The sequence below is a fragment of the Mya arenaria genome, chromosome 15, assembly GCF_026914265.1.
Source record: "Mya arenaria isolate MELC-2E11 chromosome 15, ASM2691426v1".
In the NCBI taxonomy this organism is placed as follows: Eukaryota; Metazoa; Mollusca; class Bivalvia; order Myida; family Myidae; genus Mya; species Mya arenaria.
Window position 1 is genome coordinate 52,166,550 of NC_069136.1, and position 26,664 is coordinate 52,193,213.

At 35.3% G+C, this 26,664-nt stretch overlaps 1 protein-coding gene across 1 annotated transcript; it reads right to left on the reverse strand.

Annotated features, from left to right (window-relative positions):
• Positions 1-1,698: 1,698 nt before the first annotated feature.
• LOC128219939 (cullin-4A-like) lies at positions 1,699-25,349 on the reverse strand. The gene is made up of 21 exons (XM_052928126.1): positions 24,949-25,349; positions 23,983-24,203; positions 21,526-21,594; positions 20,931-21,004; positions 20,091-20,253; positions 18,956-19,045; positions 17,696-17,778; positions 16,630-16,697; positions 15,300-15,418; positions 14,580-14,655; positions 12,971-13,099; positions 12,250-12,354; positions 11,613-11,723; positions 10,971-11,056; positions 9,331-9,438; positions 8,450-8,563; positions 7,730-7,835; positions 6,922-6,995; positions 6,402-6,500; positions 5,360-5,512; positions 1,699-4,574 (listed from the first exon to the last, which is right to left on the reverse strand). The coding sequence occupies exons 1-21, from the start codon at positions 25,220-25,222 to the stop codon at positions 4,479-4,481; spliced, it is 2,418 nt and encodes an 805-aa protein (XP_052784086.1). The 5' UTR covers positions 25,223-25,349; the 3' UTR covers positions 1,699-4,478.
• Between the last annotated feature and the right edge of the window lie 1,315 nt (positions 25,350-26,664).

Consider the following 26,664-nt stretch of genomic DNA (forward strand, 5'->3'; position numbering starts at 1 on the left):
TTCTGAAAATTGATTTTGATAAATGAAAAATGGTTTATTCTGATAATCATACAGATTTTTCCTACATAATTGCTTAAAATTATTGAAGAAGTAAATATAACACATTTTATAGAACAACAAAAATAGTGAGATTAGCTTAATCCTGTTATAAGGGACTTAAGAAGTTTCGAGAACTTAAGAAGTTTCGAGAAATTGGGGCCAGATTACCATGTACTTGATACGTTTATTGTATGTATTGCAACCTGCGATGTCAAACAAGGCCAACAGATCCCTTCAGCGAAAAGCATGCTCGACCCTAAAGGGGTCCGCTGGTCTTAATATACAGTAAATTCTTAATCCACACAGAGCCCCGGCTTTGCTAATTTACATAATACCAACCAAGTAAACATACGTACTATGAATGTACTTCCGTCTAAAACGGAATGCTATGAACGCACATCCGCCGCCTACATCCGCCGGCTACAGCGGACCGTTATATTACTTTCCCCTCCGAGAAAAGTCGTCCCGAGTCTGGGAAACTCGTGGGTAAGCATTCGGCAATTGTCAATATCCCACCGCTTCCACCATTTTACCGTGCGAGGCCAATAGATCCCTTCAAATAAAAGCATACTTGACCTTGAGGGGATTCGCTGGTCTTTATATACAGTTAATTCTCAATCCACACAGAGCCTCGGATTTGCTCATTTGCATGATACCAAGCAGTACACATACGCACTATGAATGTACTTCCGTCTATAACGGAATGTTATGAATGCACATCCGCCGCCTACAGCGGACCGTTACATTACGCACATCCGCCGCCTACAGTGGACTGTTACATTACGCACTTCCGCCGCCTACAGAGGACCGTTACATTACGCACATCCGCCGCCTACAGAGGACCGTTACATTACGCACTTCCGCCGCCTACAGAGGACCGTTACTTTACGCACATCCGCCGCCTACAGCGGACCGCTACATTACGCACATCCCCCGCCTACAGCGGATCGTTACATTACGCACATCCGCCGCCTACAGCGGACCGTTACATTACGCACATCCGCCGCCTACAGATGACCGTTACAGTATCTACCAAGTGTGAACCTCTATTGTGCCCCTTGAAACGTGTTCAGTTTTAGGTATGTCGAAGATTAAAGTATTTGCTGTACGGCATGTAAAACAACCTTTATCATTTCTTTCAAGTCATTATTGTCAAGTACGAGGTTAGAAAAACAAGGTCGTATAATTCACGATGCACTTATTGTAATCACAGACGTCATATACGACTTTATAAACGAGCACATCTTAGGCCCGATTGTTAATACTCATTATTTTCTTAGTAAGATGACCCAAAACACGTATATTGAGCATAAACATGCTCCTGCCAGGCGCCCCTATATGGGATAGGACTCGGGAGTCAAGATGTTCATCAATAAATATGCCTCGAACGTCCAGCGGATAAATAAGGCCCTAGCGCTTCTCACCTAGGCGACCAGGGTCCGATTCCCGGCCTCGGCGCATGAGTTTGGTTTGTGGTCACCAAGCCGGAAAAGTGGGTTTTCTCCAGGTACTCCGGTTTCCCCCACAACACAAGACCACACTCTCGCGCAACATTGTGCCAACGAGAGTGACTTAGTATAAGTTATCATAGCTTTCTTCACAATCGTTGTACAATACATAATGTTTAAACTAAGGCCATAGAGAATAAACAAGACCAACTACACCTTCGTCACTATCTTTAATATATGAAACCAAAATTCAATTTTGGACAATTGAAAGAAAATACGGTATGTACACTATGTACATGTAACAAATCATGTGCAAATATACAAGTACATATATGCAGTAATTGTCAAACACATTGCAAAATACAGCTTGAAAGCACATTTCGACATTACCAAACACATCTATAACTGAAATAATTATTTTTGTCCAATCGTAAATTATTTGTACTAAGTTTCAAAGCAACTATAAAAATCCTTCAATTATTTTCAACATTTATTTAAAATACTGAGCATAAAGCATCCATCAATACAAAACAATATAATTTCAGTCTTGACTCTTTCAAACATTAAAGCCTTTTTTTCTAAGTATATCAAACCGCCAAGCATACCCTTGGATATTAAACATCTGCCTAAGTATTGTTATGAGGTTTGCTTATGTTATATACAAGCCGAGAAAAGTAAGGCAAAAAAAAAATGGTTTGGTTAGGGTTACATCCTTTTCCCCAGAAGGCAGGGTAGGTAGGCTTTTTTATTAGGCTTTATATAAGAACGTTATCTTCATCCTTGGAGGATGGTGTTAAAGTAATCTTCTGTATAAAGCGTTCAATGTTTTAAACTACACATGAGATCACACTTACAAAAAAAACAAAAAACAAAAAAACATTTTATTTGTTTCATTTTTTTACCAACTGACTATAAAAACGGTAGGGTCGGCGACTTTTTCGTAAGTAGGGTCGGGTAACCCGAACCAAATGTATTTTTAGGCCTAACTGTGATACCAATCTTTAACATGCTTCTACTATAACATCATTTTAGACAGTACCTTTTTCTGCAATTATTCTTTTAAAAAACGTGTAGGTTTTTAATACACATTTACTCTATTCCATAGATCAAGTGCAGTATTAGGCAGCCTAAAAATATTCGTTCCAAAATTTAAACAAAAGCATATTTACAGAGTGAAAGGCAAAATAAAATCTTGGAATAGATCAAATCTGTTAACTGAATGCAAGATATGTGAATTAAATTCAAATCTACATTTAAAGCATACAGAACTGAATTACACAAAACAAATCATTAACAATCTTTGATATATTATATAGAATTATTATCATGAACGTTGGAAGATATGAAAATGAACTTCGAAAAAATTATGTAAATAATAAACTTATAGCACTGTGTAATTAATTAGATATCACGTTTTAAAACATTTAATACCCTTAACTGTCCTTAGCACAACTACGGTAAATGTATTTCAATCTAAATATTAACAAGATAAACATGTCAGTTTCAGCCTTTAAAGAAAGTTAAGCTGGCATTTCACTTGTTCTGGAAACTGTAATATGAAACTGAAACAAATCATTTTTAATAAAGAAATATGAAACTGAAACAAATGACAGTTATTTTTCATTCGGTTCCACAAATTAACAGGCATTCTGTTTTTCAGAATAACCATATAAGTACCGGTTCAACAAATTAACAGGCATTTATTCTTGTATTGAATACAGAACTCAGGCAAAGAAGTTATCTTTCATTTGAATAATTGACAGGCATTTCTATCATAAATGAAACTGAGACAAAACACAGCTATTTTATAAAAAAAAATACACAGCTATTTTATAAACCATTACACAAATCAACTGTCACTGTTTACTGTTTACTGTTTTGGGTTCTTATTAGTTCTGCACATTTTACTTTTACTTTCTCAACTTCTATCAGTGGAAAATTAAGAATAAATATATTGTAAAGAATACCGAATAATGAAACTGGATCAAATTAGTTATTTCAATACGGTTTCACAAATAAACTATAACTGAGAAAAAGAAGATAATGGGTTTAAGTTGGCATAATATAACATAATGAAAAGAACAATGAATATTCATATACAACAAATATGCAGAAATATCTCAGAAAGTTATAAACAATTTCCAACACTTGAGGAAGTCTTTCATAGTGTCAGTCTAATACAAACCAACTTCCCGTGATAGTCAGCATGGCATATAAACTAAATGTAAACAAATTCAAAGCCCTTATTCTACAAGAAAGATCGTTTAAAGAGGCCCAATCTAGCCCTTTATCAGTGGGTAGATGTTTGTTTGTTTAAGACAAAGAGAACGCATGTCTTTATCAACCATACTTTTTACTATAATTGCTTACTTCAAGGTTTTGTTTTCAATGCATAAAAATATATAGCTGAGCGTGGATATATTAAATAAGTCTGTAACTCGTTGTGCCACTAAAGATATTATATATAAAGATTTCCAGGCAACCCTGGAAAGTGGAGGTGTTTCAATTAATTGAGGCTTAAGTAAGTACAGAAGTCAATGCATTAATTTATAACTACCATTTAATATAGAAAAGATGGGAACATATTTGTTAGAAGTAGGAATTATACTGTGGATCAAATGTAGTAGTAGGAAAACGTAATGTGACATAGCTTTAGTTCTGATTATCATTAGGGCAGAAAAGTAGGCGAGGTAGTTGTAGACATTTGGATCATCCTTAGAGGTAAAAAAAAACTAGGCGATGTACTTGTACAAGTATGGATTATCCTAAAAGGGAGAAAACTAGGCGATAGTTGTTACTAGGATTATCCTTAGCAGGAAGAATACTAGGTGATGTATGCGACAAAAGGGTAGGAGTTTGTATTTTCCTCAGGGGAAAACTATGTCACATAATTGTAAGAGTTTGAATGATCTTTAGACAACAAACTTGTAGGAGGTTGGATTATCCTAAGTCAACAAAGCTGTAGTTTGAATTATCCTCAGAAGGGGAAAACTATGCGACGTAGTTGTAGGAGTTCGGATTATCCTTGTCGCGCTCCATGTAATCCCGATCTATAAGGCTCTCAATTCGCTTCTTCAGGTCTGCAGGCTGAAACACAAAGCACAAGATTATGACATAAACCACAAATCTGTAATGATAATCCCCAAGTTTTGAAAAATATATTAAGTTCTTGACAAAAATCACATGTATTGACCAAAGGTTTTGCCTTGAATGTTCAGTAAGCCCATGGGTTAAAGCACTCTCTTTTAGGCGACCTGGGTTCAATTCCCGGCCTGGGCGCATGTGATTCTGGCTTGTGGTCACCAAGCTAGACAAGTTGGTTTCCTCCGGGGACTTCAGTTTCCTTCACAATGCAAGACTTCACTCTCGCGCAACATTAATAGTTATCATAACTTTCTTCACAATTGTTGTAAAATGAACAAATTTTAAACTAAGCGCATTTGAGTTTGGTATGTGGTCATCATTCTTCCAGAGACTCCGGTTTCCCCCAAAACACAAGACCACACTCTCGCACAAAATCGTGCCAACAAGAGTGATTAATATAATGTTGTAGTATCTTGGTTCACAATCATTGTAAAATATATATGTCTAAACTAACGATTTCACGAAAAAAAATCACCAAGTGTTACAAGATAGCGAGGGTTTGTCAATTATCACAATGTTTTTACACAAATCTGACGCTAAGTTTTTACAAGTAGTACAAAATAATCATCAACATAAAGAACATAAACAGACAGCCAAACAGAAAGTGTGAAAATAAAATGTTAGTCATATTTTTAAAATATCTCACTTTCATTGGAATTAAATTGGATTGGCGAGCATATGTGAGAATCAAGCTTTTATTGTAATATTTCTAAAACAGTATTACGCACTTTGACGGGAAATTTGAGCTGGTTATAGAGCTCGGAGATAAGAAGATTGTGTGTGAGTGCTTTCCGCGTCTTCATGATGCGTACAATGGCCGCATCCACCTGGTACTGCCGATCTTGGAACACACGCTCCGTGGTGCTCACGTTTTCCTCTTGCTGTATAGAACAGTGGCATTATATAAATTACAATAGCCGATGCAATGTGCCAATATTTCTTAGAGCTACATCACAGGAAAGGAATGGCAGAGAAATGCATGACCAATACCCCTTAGAATTTCTCAAGTCAGTTCAAGCCAAAAATAAATGTGTGAAAAATTAGCTCTTCAAACCCCAATTTTGCTTAAAGATTAAAAATCCAATTCATGGGCATGTTACTTAAAGACAAGGTGGCCGCAGGTCACCTTGAATGTGACATTGACAGGGTCAGTGTATAAAAAAGTTAAAGCCCTGACCACCTGAACTCTATGTCCTTAGATTGTATATGCAGCTTTCCATTGTGAACAAACACTAATTATGACCTTGACCTTAAAAGATAGGGATATGGGTCTTGCATGCAACATGTCGTCTTATTAGGTCAAAAACATCTGGTTATCTTCAATCTGTCGATACAAAAGGAAGTTAAAGTCCAGACACGACCACCTATACTCTATGTCCTTATATGCAGCATTCCATTGTGAACAAACACTAAATGTGACCTTGGGAGGGTAGGGTGGAGTAAAACAAGAGCATCAAGCGTGTATGTGCCAACATTTGTCCAGTTTCCTTTTTAAGCAAAGGGACATAACTTGAAAAATATTTTAACAATTTTTTAGCCAGAGTTATGCACCCTGCTCCACATGTGCATATTGTCATTGGTAACAATGGTATTTAATTCATGTAATTTTTATTATGGTCAAAGGTTAAAAGTCTCAGAACAACTTTACAAATAATGAAGGCAATGACTAAACCAGCATTACAAAAATATTGAACCCTTTTCTTTCTAAAACAGTTTAACTAATATGATGTAAACAGTAGCCTGTACATTTATTCCAGCAAGATATCTTACCGTTTCTTTCATCTGGATCTGATTGATCTTGATACGGTACAGCTTGTGCTTGAAGTCATCATTGAACTTGAACTTGTCACCATCTTCTACATCCTTTCCCTGAATATAAAACAACCATAGGGGGGTTAGACCATAGCATATTTATCATATTCACAAAAACTGGGTTCTTATGGTCATGTGGAGGCCATGGTAACTGTGCCTACCAGTAATTATAACAAATCACATTGTTTCTTTTTGTACAAAAAATATAAATAAATAAAATAAACCAACAACCAATTTTTATAAATCAGTGTTTAGTAAAATCTTTCAATATCTCTTCCTGGGGCTGTATTCAAAAACCACCAGAAAGTTTCACTTACCGTAATTGTAAGATTATAATCAAAGGATTTTGATTGGACGGTAAAAAAAACTGTCCAATAAACTGAATGGAATCACTGAGCACTGAGGCATGTCTAAGGATAAGATTCATAATGAATATGGCTCCTGGCCTAATATTCTTGAAGTATTCTGATGTCCATACCTTAGGAGCCTTCAGAAGAACCTTGGCCTTCCCACAGGCAAGTGACTGCAGAGTTCTCCGTAATTCACTGTCCTCTGTAATACACTTATACATTCACATTCCACTCAACTCTAGGTAACATATCAAGTGTTCTTCATAATTTATTGTGGTCTTTAAAATACAACTTGAATTAATTTGGCAACTAGGAACAGTAAATAGCTTTTTTTGGTTTTTACTTACTTTTGTTATAAATACATTGAACTTCATTATGCTTTAAGTAGCATATTGACCAATCATGGGGCATTTGTTAAGATTTTAAATGGATAAACTTCATGGAATGGGCTTATTTTGCTTACTAACACATACCATGAAGTTTATACATTAACCAAGATTTATCTGAATATAAGATTTTTGTTAAAGCCCAAAAGTAACAGTTTTGATCTGACTCTGCCAAGTACTGTCAACAAGCAAATCCAGCATTCTCATCAAAAATGAAACTATTAATGATTGTTCAACTTTGTGCACATTTAAGCATACAAATTTGTTTGAAATTGAGAAGTGTACACATCTGTTTCCAATTATGAAAATGGTTCAAATCTGTTTTGAAAAACAATATGCAACGTGGAGTGAACGCCAATCTTTTTAATCACACAAGGGCTATACTCAATCGTTATTAAAGAAGAGTTATATATATGTGTTTTTTGTCTCTGGAAACGTGTACCAAAACTCATTTGAATATCATAAAACATTTTGAGTTATGGTCAAGTTTATTTGATTAACTGACAAGCTAAAAATTCAGAATTTTTTTTTTGAGAGATGAAAAGCGTACCTATGGCAGTGGCTTGTTTGATCTCTTCCAGGGAAAACAAATCTCCCTCGTTGAAGAGCAGCAGACACAGGGTCTGGAATAGGGACACCTGCAGCTCTTTCTTACCCTGAAAAAACAGTAAATAACACCTGTGACATTGAAAGAAACAGTACATACAATTTCTTAAAATATCTTGATTGGTTTCTTTGTTCAAAGCTTGCTTTTATCCTGTAAAACATTCAACAACACGCAAGAAAAGAAAAATGTGTAGATCTGAAAATAACTGGTTACTGTATTTAAACAAAGGATCCCAATGCTTGCCAATATTTCTCAGCCACAAGGACAATACTCAGTCAACAGTTAAACCCAAGGGACAGGACATTCTATATCTGTACACATCGCCACGATTAACATGCATACTAAATCTCATGAAGGTTTTTTTTTGTTATGGCAGAAGGTTATAGTTGTTATTTATTGTCAGAGCCTTGATATGTCGCCACATCAGCCAACATTATTAAGGCTTTCACAAGAAGAGAATGCAGAATTCATAGTGGTCTACAACTAAATATGAATCTAATGTGTTGCCAAGGTTAATCTACCACACCTAGATAAAACCTACCCCAGTAAATGCTCAGTGCCTAAGGGTTTATTATCATTGGAGCTTACTGCAAACTATGTTTGCCAATGAAGAATTATCAATCTTGAAACAAATTCTCTGTAAAGATAACCGGAGAAACCTACCCCTGTGAAGCCAGCCTTCAGTACACAATGCCCGAGAGTTGGCTGCCATTGAAGTTTACGGCCGCTGTGCTTGCCAAGGTAAAACTTCTTAAACACCTCCTGTAGTTTCACCATCTGTAAGGAGAATAAGAAATCAGTTATTTACTCAGTGGTAACCCATTTATTGTAAGGTGGATGTTATCTCAGTGCTCAGTCTCAGTGACCACTAAAAACAGGGTAGAAATACCTGGACCTTCAAGGGGTAATCCATCAGGCAAAGTTTGGGTAGTTATAGTGACTTCTTGTGTGTGACCATAACACTATTTTCTGTATCATTCCTAAAACATGATTTCAGTAACTGATTTTGTTGGCAATTTTAATGATGTTATCTTTAATCATTTTTTATTTATGGCATGACCCTCTTGTACAATCTTGAATAATCATCAAGAATTTTCCACCAGAAGGTCATAAAAGTCAGCAATAGTCTTTACGACAGTTAGGTCTGATAGGCTGTTATAAACTCACACAACCTCTGACTTTTGAGTGATCATCCAAAAATGGCATGTATTATGTGATAAGAAAACAAGCCTTCCAGACCAAATCAAGCCCCAATTTTGGTATATGATTGTATTTCCAAGACTTGTCCAAGAAAATCTTACAATAATATGGATATAAAGTGTTTGCTAGTTCAAGAAAACACTCCCCTGTGAATGAAATGGATATGTTAAGACATGGCCCATTCCTTCACCAAACAGGGGAAAGTATGATGGTACCTGACTTATTTAGAACACTGAAAGTCAGAACCAATTATAGTTCTTCCAGAATGAAAATGCAAAATTGCAAGAAACTTGCAAAACATATGATATCAATGCCGAATGTATGGTAACTTTTAGTTCTCGTACCTCCGGTGGCAGATGGACCTCCATGGGTGTATATGTTGGCCAATGGCCCATCGTCAAAATGTTCACAGTCAGTTCAAGACCTGTGGGAGTCTTCTCTGCTTGGATTGACTGCAAAATAATACCACACAATATTCATGCTCTTTGCATTATTCAGTACCATTCCAGTCATTGAAGTGCTATAATATGTAACATGTTAAGCCTTGTTCATTCCCAGCTTCAAGAAATAGAGAAGTATTGAATTTTCATTTAAAGCCAGTATCTTAATTCCTCAATTGTTTCTGGCTGGCAAAATTGATTATGTCTCGTATAGTTACTCTCCATGTTATTTCAATAATACTGTCGAACAACCTCCAAGACTATCAATTGAAACTTAAAGGGGCTGGACACCAGATGGTCCCAAAATCGGCAAATACATTATTTCAACAATACAAGCATAAAATTGTCAATACCAGGTAGTACAAGGCTGATAGCATCATTTAACATGATTAGAAGAACTTTTTTTTGCTGTCTCAGCTGAATTTACCCTATTACAAATAGCGCATAATAGCTTCCTGGTTTAAAGTGTGTATATTCAGCATATAAAAATTACATGATTAGTACAGATACTCATACAGAGGCTATTAAATTAACTTGGATTTCTGCGGTAGACAACCCCAGTAAATTTCAAATAGGAAAAATACTGTGAAATCATTAATGTTCGTGGGCATGAAATTTCATGGTTTGCCGAAAAAAAACAATTTCGTGGGTACTTGAATTCGAAAAAAATTGAAGATGCGATTGTCCTAGATCGTCTGCATAATATCCACGCGCTGGCCCGTGATTTCTGTCTTCTACGTCATTCGGTTTATGACACTCGCTAATGTGGTACGACATGCCAATTAGTGCATACACCCATGTCACTTATCGATTTAATTGGGAATAAAGGTAATAAAAGAAGATGTACCCTGATCATAAATACAGATAGGGGAAGCCATTGAATGCCATTGAATTTTGCAAACTGCGAAAACACCGAAAAGGTGCGTATATTGTCACGTTCAGTGCTTAGTAACCTTCAATGTACTAGTAATCGATTAATTATTTCATTAAATAAAAAAATTGAGTATGGACACTCATCACGCGCATCTTGTAAACTTGGAGATTTTCATTAACAGCACACGTTTAACCACGCGCTTATAACTGTCATTTGCAGCATAAAACACATTTAATTGATTTGGTTCATTATTTGTTAAAGGCAGTTTTAATATATTAACAGAATAATGATCGTAAGTTATATAGTGAGACAGGTTTTAACACTGTATACTGCGACCTCTGTAAAGAATATACTAGAGTATGTACGTTACAAGGCAATTGAAAAAGTGAATTAAAGGTTTATATTTCGTGGGATCTTGAATTCGTGGATCATCCAACCCACGAAAACCATGAACATTAATGCCCCACGAACATTACTGATTTCACAGTACGCAAAAACTGTGAAAGATACATGTGTCGTTATCGATGTGATACTTCAGTAAGTAAGATTCAATGCGTTGTACACAACGATGTCAAGTTTTTTAGCAATTAGCTTTTTTTCTTGCAATTGTATCATCTGGTGTCTAGTCCCTTTAAATTGAGTTTCAAGTTATAGAAACTGTGAAGGATACCTGTTTGAAAGCCAGCATGATATCTTTGGACAGCTCCATGTCTTTGAACATTCCTTCCAGCTTCACTGTGAAAGCACTGCCACATTCTGTAAGAATTTGCAAGGTAAGAACTACGAAGGGAAAAACGAGCAGTGGGGAGCAAACCAAAATGTTTGTATGCGGGGGTTTTCAGTCTAAAAAGGGGCACAACTTAGCAGTTAAAACCACAGTTATGGGTCTTGCAATGCATGTTCATAGTGACACAGGCAACATGTGTACTAAGTTTCATTTCAATATCTTCAAATGTTTTTGGGTCAATTTTAAAAAAATTGTATGCCAAAAATATGATAATAACTTCAAAAATAACAGAAGAGCTACCCGAAAGATCATTAATAAATCTAAACTATTAAGTTAATTGTTTGTTTCATCTTTTTTTTTACTTTTAACGAAAGTAGACTGCAAAGCAATCTATACAAAATGATGACTTGTTAAGAAACATATGAGCAAGATGTTTAATAGATACCTATGGCTGTGGTTGATCAACAAAACATACTGGTAAGCCACAGTGTTATAAACAAGAATATATTTCAAAACTTTAAAAGAAGAAAACTATCTTATCCATAGCATGGTCTCAAGTTCTTTCATGGTCTCAAGTTCTTTTACCTTGTTTAAGTTTAGAGAGCATGGACTTTTCTGCATCCACTGAGGCTGACTTGCCCACCAACAATCGCTTGGCAAGGTCCTTCTTGTAAAACGCCTCAAACACATCTTTACCTGGAACAAGAACATTTTAATCACATACACTTTATGTAAGAAGTTTATACACAATAGGCTACAATATGATACACACCATGCAAGAACCATGTAAATACACACCATGCAAGAACCATGTAAATACACACTATGCAAGAATCATGTAAATACACACCATGCAAGAACCATGTAAATACACACCATGCAAGAACCATGTAAATACACACCATGCAAGAACCATGTAAATACACACCATGCAAGAACCATGTAAATACACACCATGCAAGAACCATGTAAATACAAACCATGCAAGAACCATGTAAATACACACAATGCAAGAACCATGTAAATACACACCATGCAAGAACCATGTAAATACACACATTCCATGTTAAAACCTAACAAACCCCATAAAACTGATAAACACAAAATGCCTGATACAAACCATGCTAAAATCTTACACACCCCCTACATATATCTGACAGACACCAAGAACCTGATTCACACCATGACAGAACCGGATCCCATGCATTCAACCAATACATACCATGTATGAATCTGAACAGGACCATGATTTTGTCCAACAGTCTCTCCAACTCTTCTTCTGTTGCCTCCTTGTTTCCCGCTCGCAGCTTGTTGTCCACATATTTTGCTACAATAACAACAAAGATTTGGAGGGGTGTAAAAAAAAGCCTATTTCATAAATGGCATACATACACAGGGCTTTTTCACTATTTTTAGCAGAGGCTGAAATTTGGCTACATTCTGAAAAATTGTATTAAAAATAAAAGTTATTATGCTATTATTGTTTGTCCTAATGTTATAGTTCCATTTGTTACTAACTGAATGTCAATCTTCCATTATTTTGAATGAATGATTCTCAAAAAATATCAAAATGAAAATATCTGACCTCTTCCAACTTATGCTGTAAAAGCCCTTATACAGTATAAACAGGTCTACCAGCAACCTGTTTGTCAACAGACAACTTTAACCGGCCACTTCTAATTCATTCCATACATTTTTACTATATCTATATATATCATTATATTAAGTACACGTATACCTCAAACACTGCCACTTACCTTTGATTCTATGAAGCCACACTAAACCCACTTAAATGGTCATTACCGATAAGTGATTTGCGATGATACATCTGATCACATTTGGAATTTCCAACAACCAATGAAAAATGCAAACTTCTTTTCCGGCAGAATTTTGATATGGCTGTAAGAGTAACACCCCACTTGCGAATGGCTTTCTAAACTTACCTATGTACTCTGCAGGTTTGTTTTGTCTGGCGTTAATGAAGCTCTCAAAACTCTCCCTCATGGCATTCATAAACTGTTCATGCTTTGCAAAACATGTGCTAATTACATTGTCTATCTTGTCTTTGAAATCTGAAAAATAAAATTACATCCATTCATAAAACACTCAATTATCAAGAGAACATAAATATATTCTGTGTATAACAATTTGAATACCGTTATCTATAGTTATGGGATCACAACTTCTGCTGCTTCAGTCATTGGAAAAGAATATTTAAACTTTTTCCAGGCTTAAATTACAGGTTTTGATAAACATGTATATTGTAGGCAGCGAACAACCAAGTCCATTTTTTATGAACTTCATACATTTCATATTGACGGTGACCTACCCAGCGGATTTAAGTCAGAAAACCAGGGAATTTTGACATTATCTCAAACATTTATATTGATTGTGTGCAACTTGCCAAAGATTCTATGCATTTAACCAGACTTCCCGAAAGTTTAAAACGTGTCAGACATTCTGTCCGACAAACAGACATTATGTCTGACAAAAAACAACAAGATATGTGGACCCTAACTAAAGTTATTCAGTTTCAATCGTTTTTCTATTTTTACTAACAATGACCTTGACCTAGACCATAGGGACCCCAAACGCAATCCCATGAAAGCTTTCCATGAACTCTTCCTATAGACCAAGTTTGGTCAAGATATGTCAACCCTAAAGTTATTCAGTTTCAAATGTTTTTTTCTATTTTTAGTAACAGTGACTTTGACCTTGACGCTAGGGACCCCAAACGCAATCCCATAAAAGGTATCCATAAACTCTTCCTATAGACCAAGTTTGGTCAAGATATGTGAACCCTAACTAAAGTAATTCAGTTTCAACTGTTTTTCTATTTTTAGTAACAGTGACCTTGACCCTCGGGACCCCAAATGCAATCCCATGAAAGGTATCCATAAACTCTTCCTATAGACCATAGAATATAGTTTGGTCAAGATACGCCAACCATTACTGAAATAATTCAGTTTCATAGGTGAGTTTGACGCTGCCCGGCCACCTTCCACCCACCTGCCCGCCTGAACAACAATGTTCGTCATTCTAATAACCAGATTTCACTATGTGAAAACTTAGTCAAAAATTTACTGAAGGAATCAAGTAGTGAAGACAACTCAACAAACAATGGTACTGACTGAACAAGGTTATTAAAAATATTTAATTGTAACATGTAAATTATTTGGAAAAAATTGTTGTCTACCCTGCCTCATGCATATTCATTAAAACTAGATTTTGTCAGTCAATCGTCCCAAGGTATGTATGAAGTGTAATGGAGGAAAATACCGTGGTTGCCTACGATGAGTATTTCCATAAGGAATTTAGTATTGTTCACAACTTCAATCTTTCTCGAAGCTGTTTTATTTTTTAAATGCAAGAGTCAACCTCATTCAAAATTACAAGTAAACCACCATGTACACGAAAGTGATGATAGGTACACGGATACCTATGACGTCAAGTGTTTGTAAACAATGAAGAAGCTGCTAAATCGTTCTCTGGCTGTCCCATTAACTAGGGACCTCATCAGGAGAACCATTAAGAGCTTCAAACAGTACATACCCAGCATTGTCTGGACCATGTCTCTATCCTTGTCAGGATCATTGTTGGTGTTCAGAACTATCATACGACCAGTGTTCTGTAAACACACAAATATACAAATTTAGATCATGTACACAAGTCAGGCTGATTTGTTTTGAACTAAAATAAAATTATCATCTGATAAATTAGCTAGAAAAAATGAAAATATTATCAAGTTATTTTAAGTAAGGCCAGAAAATGAAAATTCCATATTTTCATCCAGCATCTATCTGAAAACCCCTCACCACCTTTTTTTACTTCCAAAAGGTTAGAGCTAGGCGAATTCGGAAAAGTGATCAAATCAATGAAATGGCCACAAAAGTAAACATTAAATCATGAGTTATGCTATCTATACATGTAACAATCACTACATGTGTATGCAGCTGTTTAAACCAGTGTCCATATTCATAAAGCAACTTAAATTTCAATCTTAGTGAACAATTGTCCTTTTTCAAAGCTTATTTTAAAGAAAACTAGCAATGTTTGTACAATACAATTTGGTAAGATGAAAGAAATTAGACTAAATGATGAAATTGTATGAGAATAAATAATGAAAAGTAGAGGGGATTTAAAATAAATGTTGTTAAAAATTAGGAAAATACTGTGTTGAATTTGTTCACCAACATATATACATATGTCCTAGAACAATAAATAAAGAATACACATTTGGCTGAACTTCCAAGACAAAATCGATGAACTTACTTTGATATATAGTGCAGTAGCAGCACATAATTCTTTCTGGCCGTTTTTTACACGAGACAACAGGTTAAATATTCGTGTTAAGTCAGAGATCCGGTTTTCTGATAGCAACTGGTTTAATCCTACAAACAGATGAAAATGATTTATGTCCATATAGGTTATATATTTCATTGCAAATATAGGAACACTTTACGAGTATTACAATACATACAATTTAGCCCAAAAGAAAATCATAAATGTAATTATTTAAAGTTTTACTGTATTTATTCAAGTGTTAATAGCAAGACTGGCAGTTAGGCCAAAAAAAAAAATAGATGTGTTTCTGGTGGCATGGTCAAAAAAAAGAGGGTCGGTAGGTAGGGATTTTTTTTTTTTTTTTTTTTTTTTTAATCTTTTATCGGATCATAATTTTGGTTCTTCATCTCATTTATACATCCAGATAGAATATGAGGTGTAAAATCAAAACTTGCACACCTGCTGGAATCACAGGGATACTGCAAACCAATTGAATTAAATATGCCCTTGGCTGATGTATAATAATATGTTCATATGAAAGGAGAGTGTCTAAAACATCCCACAAATTGCAAGTTGCATTGCTTCAGAATGCAGACTACTTTTCACGTTTCACTGAATCATCAAAGACTCGAGACACTTTTAGTTTTTTTTCTTACCGAAACTTGTGCGTCGATTTTCCCTTTTTCTTGACCATGGATTTCTTCAAAAATATTTCGGATAGTAGCATTTGTTGGGACTTTTTTGATTTGTTTTGATCCCGGCTTGTGTTCGCAAGCCGCAAGCTCTATAGCGATCAAAAAAGATGAGATATTATTGTTATCATCCGTTAACGCCGCCATTTTGACGCTAAGCTAAAGTATGGGCGAATAATTTGTGTCGTCGCCGTCTAACATTTACGAATTTTAATATCGTTGTCGTCTTAATTATCATTTGAACCCGAGAACATCGTCGGCGTGGGTCGAAGGGTCATAAAAAAATTACGGTCGGCGGTAAAAAAATACGGTCGGTCGGGCCACCAGAAACACATCTATTTTTTTTTTTTGGCCTTATCTTTCTTTTTTTGTGAGTTCTACAAATATTTTAAACAATGTTAAATATGTGTCGTCTCAATTCAGTATGAAACAAATCTTCTCCTTTTCCTTGAAAGGTATTTTATGCCAGTTCATCTTCGTTTCTTTAAAAAACAGACTAACAAATATGGCTAAAACATGCCTCATTGTGGTAAAAAAATCTTTCCTCAGACAAATAATTGACAAATAGGTGCTTGCCTTACAAGCCCTCCCTCTAACCCTCCCCCACATGCCCATCCCATTTCTACCTTTCTGAAGCATCTGTGAAATGTGCTGTTCCAACAGCTGCTTCTCCACCAATGATATCACAGGTTTCCTGAAACAACATAAAATTTTAAAATATTACACACAATTAATCAAAGTCGATCACCTATTTCTAAAATGATTGAAACCTATATATGATGTCAGGTGATCTAGTAATTGGGGACTGTTAAATCAAGAATCCTCTGATGTTATGTGACCAATTACCTGGGGGTTGTTAAATCAAGAATCTTGAAATGTTAGATGACCCAGTACTGTTGCCATCAAATCGAGAGTATTTTTATTCAAGGGGATCTAGTACTGGGGACGTTAAATCAAGAATCCTAAAGGTTTTTATGTATAACTTGTACATACTTTGTAGACTGGTCCAGTTTTTGTACATAAGTTTAGGTAATTTTGTATGTAAAACTTGTACATTATTTGTGGACTGGTCTAGGTATTAATGTATAACTTGTACATACTTTGTAGACTGGTCTAGGTATTTATGTATAACTTGTACATACTTTGTAGACTGGTCTAGGTTTTTATGTATAACTTGCACATACTTTGTAGACTGGTCTAGGTTTTTATGTATAACTTGTACATACTTTGTAGACTGGTCTAGGTAATTATGCATGTATAACTTGTACATACTTTGTAGACTGGTCTAGGTATTTATGTATAACTTGTACATACTTTGTGGACTGGTCTAGGTATTTATGTATAACTTGTACATACTTTGTGGACTGGTCTAGGTATTTATGTATAACTTGTACATACTTTGTAGACTGGTCTAGGTTTTTATGTATAACTTGCACATACTTTGTAGACTGGTCTAGGTTTTTATGTATAACTTGCACATACTTTGTAGACTGGTCTAGGTTTTTATGTATAACTTGTACATACTTTGTAGACTGGTCTAGGTATTTATGTATAACTTGTACATACTTTGTGGACTGGTCTAGGTATTTATGTATAACTTGTACATACTTTGTAGACTGGTCTAGGTTTTTATGTATAACTTGCACATACTTTGTAGACTGGTCTAGGTTTTTATGTATAACTTGTACATACTTTGTAGACTGGTCTAGGTAATGCAGCAGGCGCTCATTCTCCTCTTCCAGTCTCTTTTCCACATGATGGAGGTATTCAGGCACCTGTGGGCACATAATTGATAAGGAATATACATGTACATTTGCTTTATGTTTAGATACAGTATACAGTTATTGACGGATGGTGAGAAAGGTAACAAATTTTATGGACCATAAAAGTGACGGTAAATATTACTTTTTGTGGTGCATAAAACAGGATATATATACAATGATAACATCAATCTGTGTTAAATTGTGTGTTTTTAGAATTCATTTCCCTAAATGCCATTTACACTAACGAACTAACGTCACCAACATTTATTCTATTTCCAGACTCTTATTTTATCATAGCATTTGTCATGTGACAGCTTCTTGACCATTGAAAAGGGGAGAAATAAAGCATTGACATAAAATAATCATTATTTTTGAAGATTAGAATGATGCAGAAAACACTGTAGGAAAAATAGGAAGGTGAACCTTTGACAAAATCATTATCAAAGTTGATCATATATCAGTGATTCTATATATACTATCGCCAATATCTCAAAGATCAATCTCCCGTTTTTTCCACATAAGAGCATGATATGATTCCAACTCTTCTATGTCATTATATTCTTGGCTATAGAGTGTTTTTCTTTGCACAACAGTTTTAATGAGCATCTTTTACGAGAGAAAGTGCTTTTAAATTGAGTAAAAACATAAAAAGAATATAGAAATTTAAAGTGATACTGGGGAATGTACATTTGGATGACCCCGATATGAGGGGTAAAAAAACTGAAGGGAATATATAAATGAAGACTTTGGACGTATAGGACAAGTTTTATCATCTATTTTCAATCCTTCTTAAGAGCTTAGAGGGTGTTGAAATGATCTGAATCTTCTATTTTGGGATACGTGTAAAAGCCTATATGGAAAACAAAATTTAACTTAAAAATCTTTTGACAATGACAAGTTTGTTTAGAGATGTTAAAAAACTGGTCATCAGGATAACCATCTAACCCTTAGGCTGCTGATGGCGATTTTAAAGGCTTTGCAAACAGCTTGGAACCAGACCAGACGCCGAGTAACTCGGCGTCTGGTCAGGTTCCAAGCTGTTTGCCACTCAGTCAATATATCCCCAAAGTTTTAAGTAAATTGAAAGAAATTTAGAATAAATCAGATGACATTTTTGAGCAGACGACAATTTACCCAGCATGCAAAGGGTTAAACAGCCTTTGTTACAAGGTAACTAAATCTGACATACATCTCTCTCCTCCATAAGTCGCTGCCCCTCTGCCCGGTAAAGGTCATCTGTTGCCTCCAGGAAGCGCTTCTCAAATGCGTCCACATAGATCTGGTCAAATACAGAAGAAAAGTTCATGCTCGCTGAAACTTATATAGTGTAATAGGTATATGTTTATCTTTGACCCCTTTCTTATTTTACATTGTTTTACAGTCCATGACGAACAGTTATTACATGTGGAATGAAACAAACAATTTATATAATATTTACTGTTGCAATAGATCTATGAAACACATGGAATTCTAAGACTATGCCCTTCAAACCTTGCATAAATTAAGCTTTCCATGTGTTTCAACCCTTGTCCTGTTCAACCCTCTTCCCTTTTAACCCTTGTCCCTTTCAACCCTTGTCCCCTTTAACCCCTCTTCCCTAGCAGCCCTTCTTCCCTTGCAACCTTTGTCCCCTTCAACTCTTGTCCCTTTCAACCCTTGTCCCCTTCAACCCATGTCCCCTTCAACCCTTGTCCCCTTCAACCCATGTCCCCTTCAACCCTTGTCCCCTTCAACCTTTATCCCCTTGAACCCTTGTCCCCGTCAACCTTTATCCCCTTGAACCCTTGTCCCCTTCAACCCTCTTCCATTATAACCCATGTCCCCTTAAACCCTTGTCCCCTTCAACCCTCTTCCCTTTAACCCTTGTCCCCTTCAACCCTTGTCCCCTTCAACCCTTGTCCCCTCTGACCCTTCAACCCTTTTCTCTTTTAACCCTTGTCCCCTTCAACCCTTTTCCCTTTAACCCTTGTCCCCTTCAACCCTTGCCCATGCACACAGCTTGTCCATGCACTCAGATTCAGGTCATCCTCTTCCACCTTCTATCTTTTTTACATTAAATCCTATATATCTTGATAATAACTTCAAATTTATTCACTTAGCTTAACAAGCCCATAATTGTCAACATGTACTGGCAGTGATGATCGTTGACTTCAAAAATGACAAAAACACAAAACTTGACCAATCTTTATGCCGCTGACAACATTAAATTTATGACCACTTTTCAGAAAGCCAACTTTAATGCGGAAAAGAAAAATTGCTTTTACGGATGTTAATACAATGTTATATTTGTGATCAATACTTAATACATAGATAAAATACCATACCTGAAGATCAGACAGCATACGCAGAAGACTTTTGAGACGGCCCCTATCAACTGCCTCACCAGTTCTCTCGCGCTCAATCAACTGTAACAGCCCTTCTACTGTTCGATTCTGCACAATTCGGTGTCCTACGATGTGTGTGCGAAACAAGTCTAGGCCCATATCCCTGTCATGAAATAATTGTTTTAGACCATGCATACGAAAATACTAAGTACTCTTAAATCTGAGAATAAATAATATACAAATTACAAATAGGGTTTTGAAGAGTATTTAAAAAATTCTGAAAAAAAAAAAAGTTTTATTTATATGGACAATGATTTCTAAAGATAGACAGCAGAGTCCTATTCACAGGCAGTGACACATATTTTCTAAATAAACCAACGATGATAGCCGACTGAAAACCCTAATCCTGAAAATGAAGTTCAAGTACGAGGGACCCCAAGGCCAATTGATTTAGGATTAGGATTGTCATCATCTGAGAATGGTGTTTAAGTAGAAATAGTAATTAATAGTTATCTTCTTCATATCAAAACACTCACTTATAAAAATAAAAATTCTAGCTGGATAAAAAAACGGTAAGGTCAGTGCCTATTTTGTGGGTAGGGTCGGGTAACCCGAAACAAATGTTGCTGTTTTTAGGCCCCAGACTTATTAAGGGACTGAGAATGCTGTTGGAAGTTTTTAAAAGGCCATTTATATCAACTTCAATCTGAAATTGAAATATCTAAATCCTGAAATTTATCATCTCTTCTATACACAGCAATCATGCTAGAGCAAAACATGAGAGCACAATCCCTACACTGAAATAATAACATTAGCAACAGGGAAACAGTTTCTACTTACCATATAGACAATATTGCAGAATTCTGCAAAACATATGTTCTATCTAGGAAAAGGAATATACTTCTGATCATTATCTGAAATGTAAGGAGGCACCTGTTTTGAAATCAAGCAGACAATTAAAATTGTTGAGCACATGTTTCTTTCTGCTGCACAATTTATCATTGCTTATACATATAACTGGATATTATGGGGTTCTTGCATGTACAACCATGTTTAAATATATTCAGAATAATAAATTAACATGATGCTTTATAAAGAACATTTAACAATTAATTAGTACATTTAATACCTTAATAATTTAACTCATGGCCTAAATATAAGCAAAATTTTATGTTGATGTTCCTTAGTAAAGTCTTGACATGGATACCTGTGCCAGATATTGCACAGAAGTAGCTTTGAACACTATCCCTTTCTGGATAGTTAATATCGCAATTTCATTATTTTCAAATGGGAGCAGAACAAAGTCCCAACCCACAAAACCCTGTAACAGCATTTGAAAAGCTGAAGGCGCTACTAGGCAAACAAGATTAATATGTTATAGAGCCTGAATATCCTTGTTTATTACTCTTTTCTATAAATTCCAATATAATCTTACCATCTGTTGACAATGGGCTTGCCAACAATTATCTATTTTCTTCAGGAACTCCTCATAACCTACGTTTTCTGTAGGAAGGGTTAAGGACAATTTTTGACATGTAAACATCATTCAGGGCTGTCCTTCTTATAAATGTCTTTTGGGGCTAAAAATTGGCCCTATATCCAGCCTTAAAGATTATAAATATCTTCCGGCTACTTGTTTAGGATAGGTTCATCCCAACCCTCGCATAGGGTGTTTTATGGAAAATCAGTTAATCTTGTTTCCGCAGAACAACCTGCATGAGGGTTGGGATGAATATATCTTACATAAGCGGCCATGGTAGATGCTTTTTGTCCCACTTCTGTTGAACAAAATATGGTAAAAATGTATCTTAATTTATTTTTACATACAGGTGGGCAAGATAAGGATTTCCAGCATGGCCAAATATTTGGATCTACTTATCTGGGGTCGGAGAAAATATATTCTGTTTAGATTGTCCTGTATTAAAATATGAAGATATAAATTTGTTTATTAAAACAGGAATAAAGGAAACCAAGATATATATGCTTTTCTTCCCCTGCAATCTTTAGTATCAGGTTACTTTTAATGCTATGTAATTGTCTATAATACACATTCACATAACATCTGAAAGCTCTAGAACTGAGAGACAGATGTAACACTATACATTGTATTTGTGATGAATTTCTTTAACAATCAGACAAGGCACCTGAACCTGTATGTTTAGTTGCTATTATTTTAGTTTTAAATTTTATAGAATACAATCCTATTGGAGCAGTCAATATATAGTTCTGCTATTAACATCAAAACGTATTCATGTTAGCAACTAAAATGTCCAAATTTTGACCAAAAAAAATTCTACAGACACTCTTATAGAGAATACTAGGTTAGTGCCGTGGATGGAGGAAGTTTATCTGGCAAGGCGGAGGAATTTATCGAGTGAGCCGAAGGCAAACCCGATAAATTCCACAGCCGAGCCAGATAAACATTCTCCATCCACGGCACTAACCTTAGTATTCTATTTATCCTGTTACTTTGTTATTCAAACACTTTAAATAACCTTAAAATTATTATGTATTAAAAATAAGGAGAACAACTGTTTGTCAAAGTCATTGCATTTCAATATATGTAAAAATCAATTCAAAACATAGAAAAGCTTTTCAAAGTGCACAAACATGGATCAGTCACCAAACATTATCTGATAATGTAACAATTATTCCGCAAGTCACAGAGTACATTACACAGGTCACGGTTCAAGATCATGTGTGTTTACAAACAATCGCCACATTTTAAATGCATTTAATTTATGGTGATGGTGTTGGATGTTCAGAACTGCACCGGTGAAGAGATAATTCATTTCTGTTGTAAGTGAGATTTTGTCATTCACCACAGAAATAGAACGAACTATCATTAAATGCTGCGCAGTTTCCAGTGTTTGCGGGTGGGGTAAGATTTTCACGACACATAGATTTTCTGGTCGTTTGTTTTGCCAGTGTCATTATTATGCAGAGTGATGGGCGAGTGATTGTTGAGGTCGGTTGTTGGCGGACTATTGATAAGATACTAGAACATAATTTGTGCTTTTCCACCGACATTTCCGAATAAAAAATAGTCCCCTTTCATGGTACCATGACCAACTGACTGTAGATAGAAATCACGTGTTCAACTAACCTAATAAACTAAAATTTACAGTCACCTTGTTATTGGACCGATTTCTATGCAAGTGACAGGATAAAGTTAATTATCAAAGTAATCATTCAATGCATTAAATTCATTTGTACCATGTTTTTGTGTGTTTCCTTTGACAGTTTGTGTTTGTTGATACAATAACTCCCATACTGATATCCACTGGAATGATCGTAACCATGCCGTGTAGTTATTCGATTACCACAATTAAGATAAATTACAAGGTTATTTACTTATACAACACTTGATAACATAGTACAAAACAGTTACGTCAGCAGCACCCCTCGTACCAGTGATTAAATTACACAAATACAGCTTTGTGTATATCAACAACTCCAGTTGTGGGTGCTGTCTGTAACTATTACTCATCAAAATATAACCAAATATCTAATACCTAAGCAAATTGATTCATTAAAATAATAATAAATTGATGAATATTTTTTATATATTTTCAGGTTTTTTTATTATATGATATTTATCAATATCATGTATATATCTATATTATTTCAATAATCTATTATGACAAAATCGGAATCAGACTTGACCTTTTTTGATAAAATCTGCCCTTAACTGAATGGATGCGATCGCAGAATCCCTGCTTACATGTATGCCTGCGGCTGGCCCATTTTCTTCATACGGTATACTTGCCTGTTTTAAGGACCCTGATACACTAGGGTACATATATTATGATTTCTAGATAATATTAAGCTATTGAATTAAAATCATGCATGTATAAGCCCCAGACTACGATATAAATATTTTCAAAGGATATTCCAAGAACTTTGAGATGTTGCACTTCACATGTGATTCACAGACTTGTTTCAACTGTTCGTATAACATTGATGACATCTTGTATGAGCACATATTTTCCACAGCCTGATACAGTTCTTCGAGACTTGAGCGTATTGCTCTCCTCGTGTGAATAGCTTCCACTGCTTCCCGTAGCTTGCCCCATGCTTCCTGCTGATAATTCTCTGGTAATTTTGGCTTCTCTGAAAATAAAATAAACGAAGATACATTAATTGTAATATTATGCCAGAAAATAATTTTGGCAAAAATGTAAACAGTAGATAATGCTGTAGGCTGTTTCTCTTTTTTTGATAGAATTTTTTCTGTTAGCAGTAATTCCCAGATTTGGGTTGACAGTCGGAGCTTTCCTCAGGCATTTTGTACCCCAGCTAAATACATGCGATGAACAAAAATGTATATATATATATATATATATATATATATATATATATATATATATATATGTCATATTTTTTTTTATTTTACTTGCATTGATTGTTAATGCATTGATTGTTAAAAGCATTTTGGATTGGAAAGGAGAAATTACCAAGTTACATTTTTTCCCCAGGCTTTTTCGGAGGCCTGGCCTATTCATTTCTGGAAATTTTAACATGTAAACCCTTCAAATGCATTTTTTAACGTAATCCTCTGGCCCCGCTGTCTGAGTTTTTATGTGTGACCTTGTTTTGAGAGTATGTGATCTAAACATGTGCTCCGTCATTGCTTGTTGGTTCAATGGGTGTACATTTATTTTTTTACATCCTTTCTATTAAAAATAGTTTAATATATAAAAGGAGCAGACAGAATGCACACAACAAAGCGGCAACTTCATATTTAATCTTCCTTAATAAAGGATAAAATACATGGAAATATATTATACTTGAAATTAATTACTTATGTAACTTTGTACAGTCACAATATTTAATATTTTCCTTCACTGTCACTGACCTTTAAAATTTTTGATAACTAGTTTCTTTGTTGTCCCTGGTTTGCTAGTTCCAAGGGGAGCTGCATGCCTGTGAACCCCATTACTCCCAGGGCTTGGAATAGCTGAGAAATTAGCACGTTTCTGAGAGTCTGTCATAACGTCCTCTGGGTTAGGTTTAGATTTTTTATTTTGTTGAGAATCTGCGTCGCTCAGTCGCCTCTTTTTAGAAACCTTTCCGTCCTCTTTACGTTGCTGTTCATGCAGAACACGCTTATTTGCATTTGAGAGAGGCATTCATCTCTTAGTGGCCAACAGTTGGCCGTTTCCAGAATGGAAACTTTAACGTAAGTTAGTGTTTTCTTTCGGTCATATCTTGTCTTTGTAATGAATTTTCCGCAAATATGGCGGCTCGTGTCGATTTTCTCCAAGGGAATTAACTCTTACTTCAAAAGTAGTCTCCCTTTCTCGATTCGTAGTCATATCATGTCGAACCAATTTTAGGGCTACACACAACTAAATGTTTAAACAGAATGATAAACTAAGCAATGAACTTACCTTTTAAACTTTTATTATTTGATGTTTGATATAACTGTGAAAATAGCAATAATAAACAGGATTAATAAAATTTCGATGAAATTCGAACTTGTGACATGCTATCGTAGATCACTTTACAGAGAAATGAAAGTGCATGGTGCACGTGTCAATGGTGAGCTTTTGTAACCGACAATAAGGCGATACATTTGTACTCATTTATTGTTACCTTGGAACTATAAACCAGGTGCTGTTACTCTGTCCCGATTTTTGCAAATTTGGAAATAAAATAAAGTGCTTGACAAAACTGCAAATTTGTCTGGTAGTGATATTATTATATTCGATTGTCCGCAATGGCTAAGCACATTTTGGAACGTTTTCAATAGCATCAAAATAGTTCATGGTACCCGATGTACACAATTTAAGCTTGTCATTTTATCGAGCCATAACTATAAACATCTTAAAACCTCTAACATCAATTAATAGACCCGCCCCTGGTTTAAATTTCTGTGCTTTATTTTAACCATTGTTTTAACTCATCCTCTATTCTATTTATATTACCACACTTGACAAAGATTACCGTTATTTTATTTCATATCAACCAGCATATATTCTTAAAATATTAGAGCAGTATTCGTAATTTTGTAAAAGCATTTATTGGATTTCTTGACACAATATCACCTAATAAAATACATATTCGAATGAAGTATTAAGTACTCTATACACAGTTAAAATACCATTTTCATTGACACTGCTTAACCATTGGTGTAAATGTAGGTTTGTTATACCTGTTGTACCTTGTTTGGAAATAGAAATGAAAGTTTTTTTTTATTTATTTGTTAATCATTACCCTTACATAATAATCAAAGCGCTGAACGCACTGGAGGTTTTCACCGCGATGAAAAACAAGTTATCATACGTTTCTATGAAAGTCCGAGATTTGATTAATACGATTTCCGCATATGCTTTCCGCATCAGCATTACGCATATTTATTTCAAAATGGAACCCTTATTCCATGTGTCCGAAAAGAAACAAAGAAAGTCGTATGTCTAGTTAGTAATGTCAGCCGATTGTATTTCAATAGCCGTACTTGTTGCTACAATTGCAGCTATAAATACTGGATATGTAATATAAATAGGCTTTATTAAAACAAAGGCAGGTGATATTTCCGTATGCTTTGTTTTACGATCATGATGTGACCATG

Excerpts from the sequence above, each read along its gene's own strand:
- LOC128219939 (XM_052928126.1), bottom strand. The coding sequence starts at position 25,222 with ATGCCTCTCTCAAATGCAAATAAGCGTGTTCTGCATGAACAGCAACGT. Across the intron at positions 13,100-14,579 it reads CATGGTCCAGACAATGCTGG|ATTTCAAAGACAAGATAGAC; the intron begins GTATGTACTGTT and ends TTTATTTTTCAG. Across the intron at positions 11,724-12,249 it reads CCTGTTCAGATTCATACATG|GTAAAGATGTGTTTGAGGCG; the intron begins GTATGTATTGGT and ends TTCTTGTTCCAG.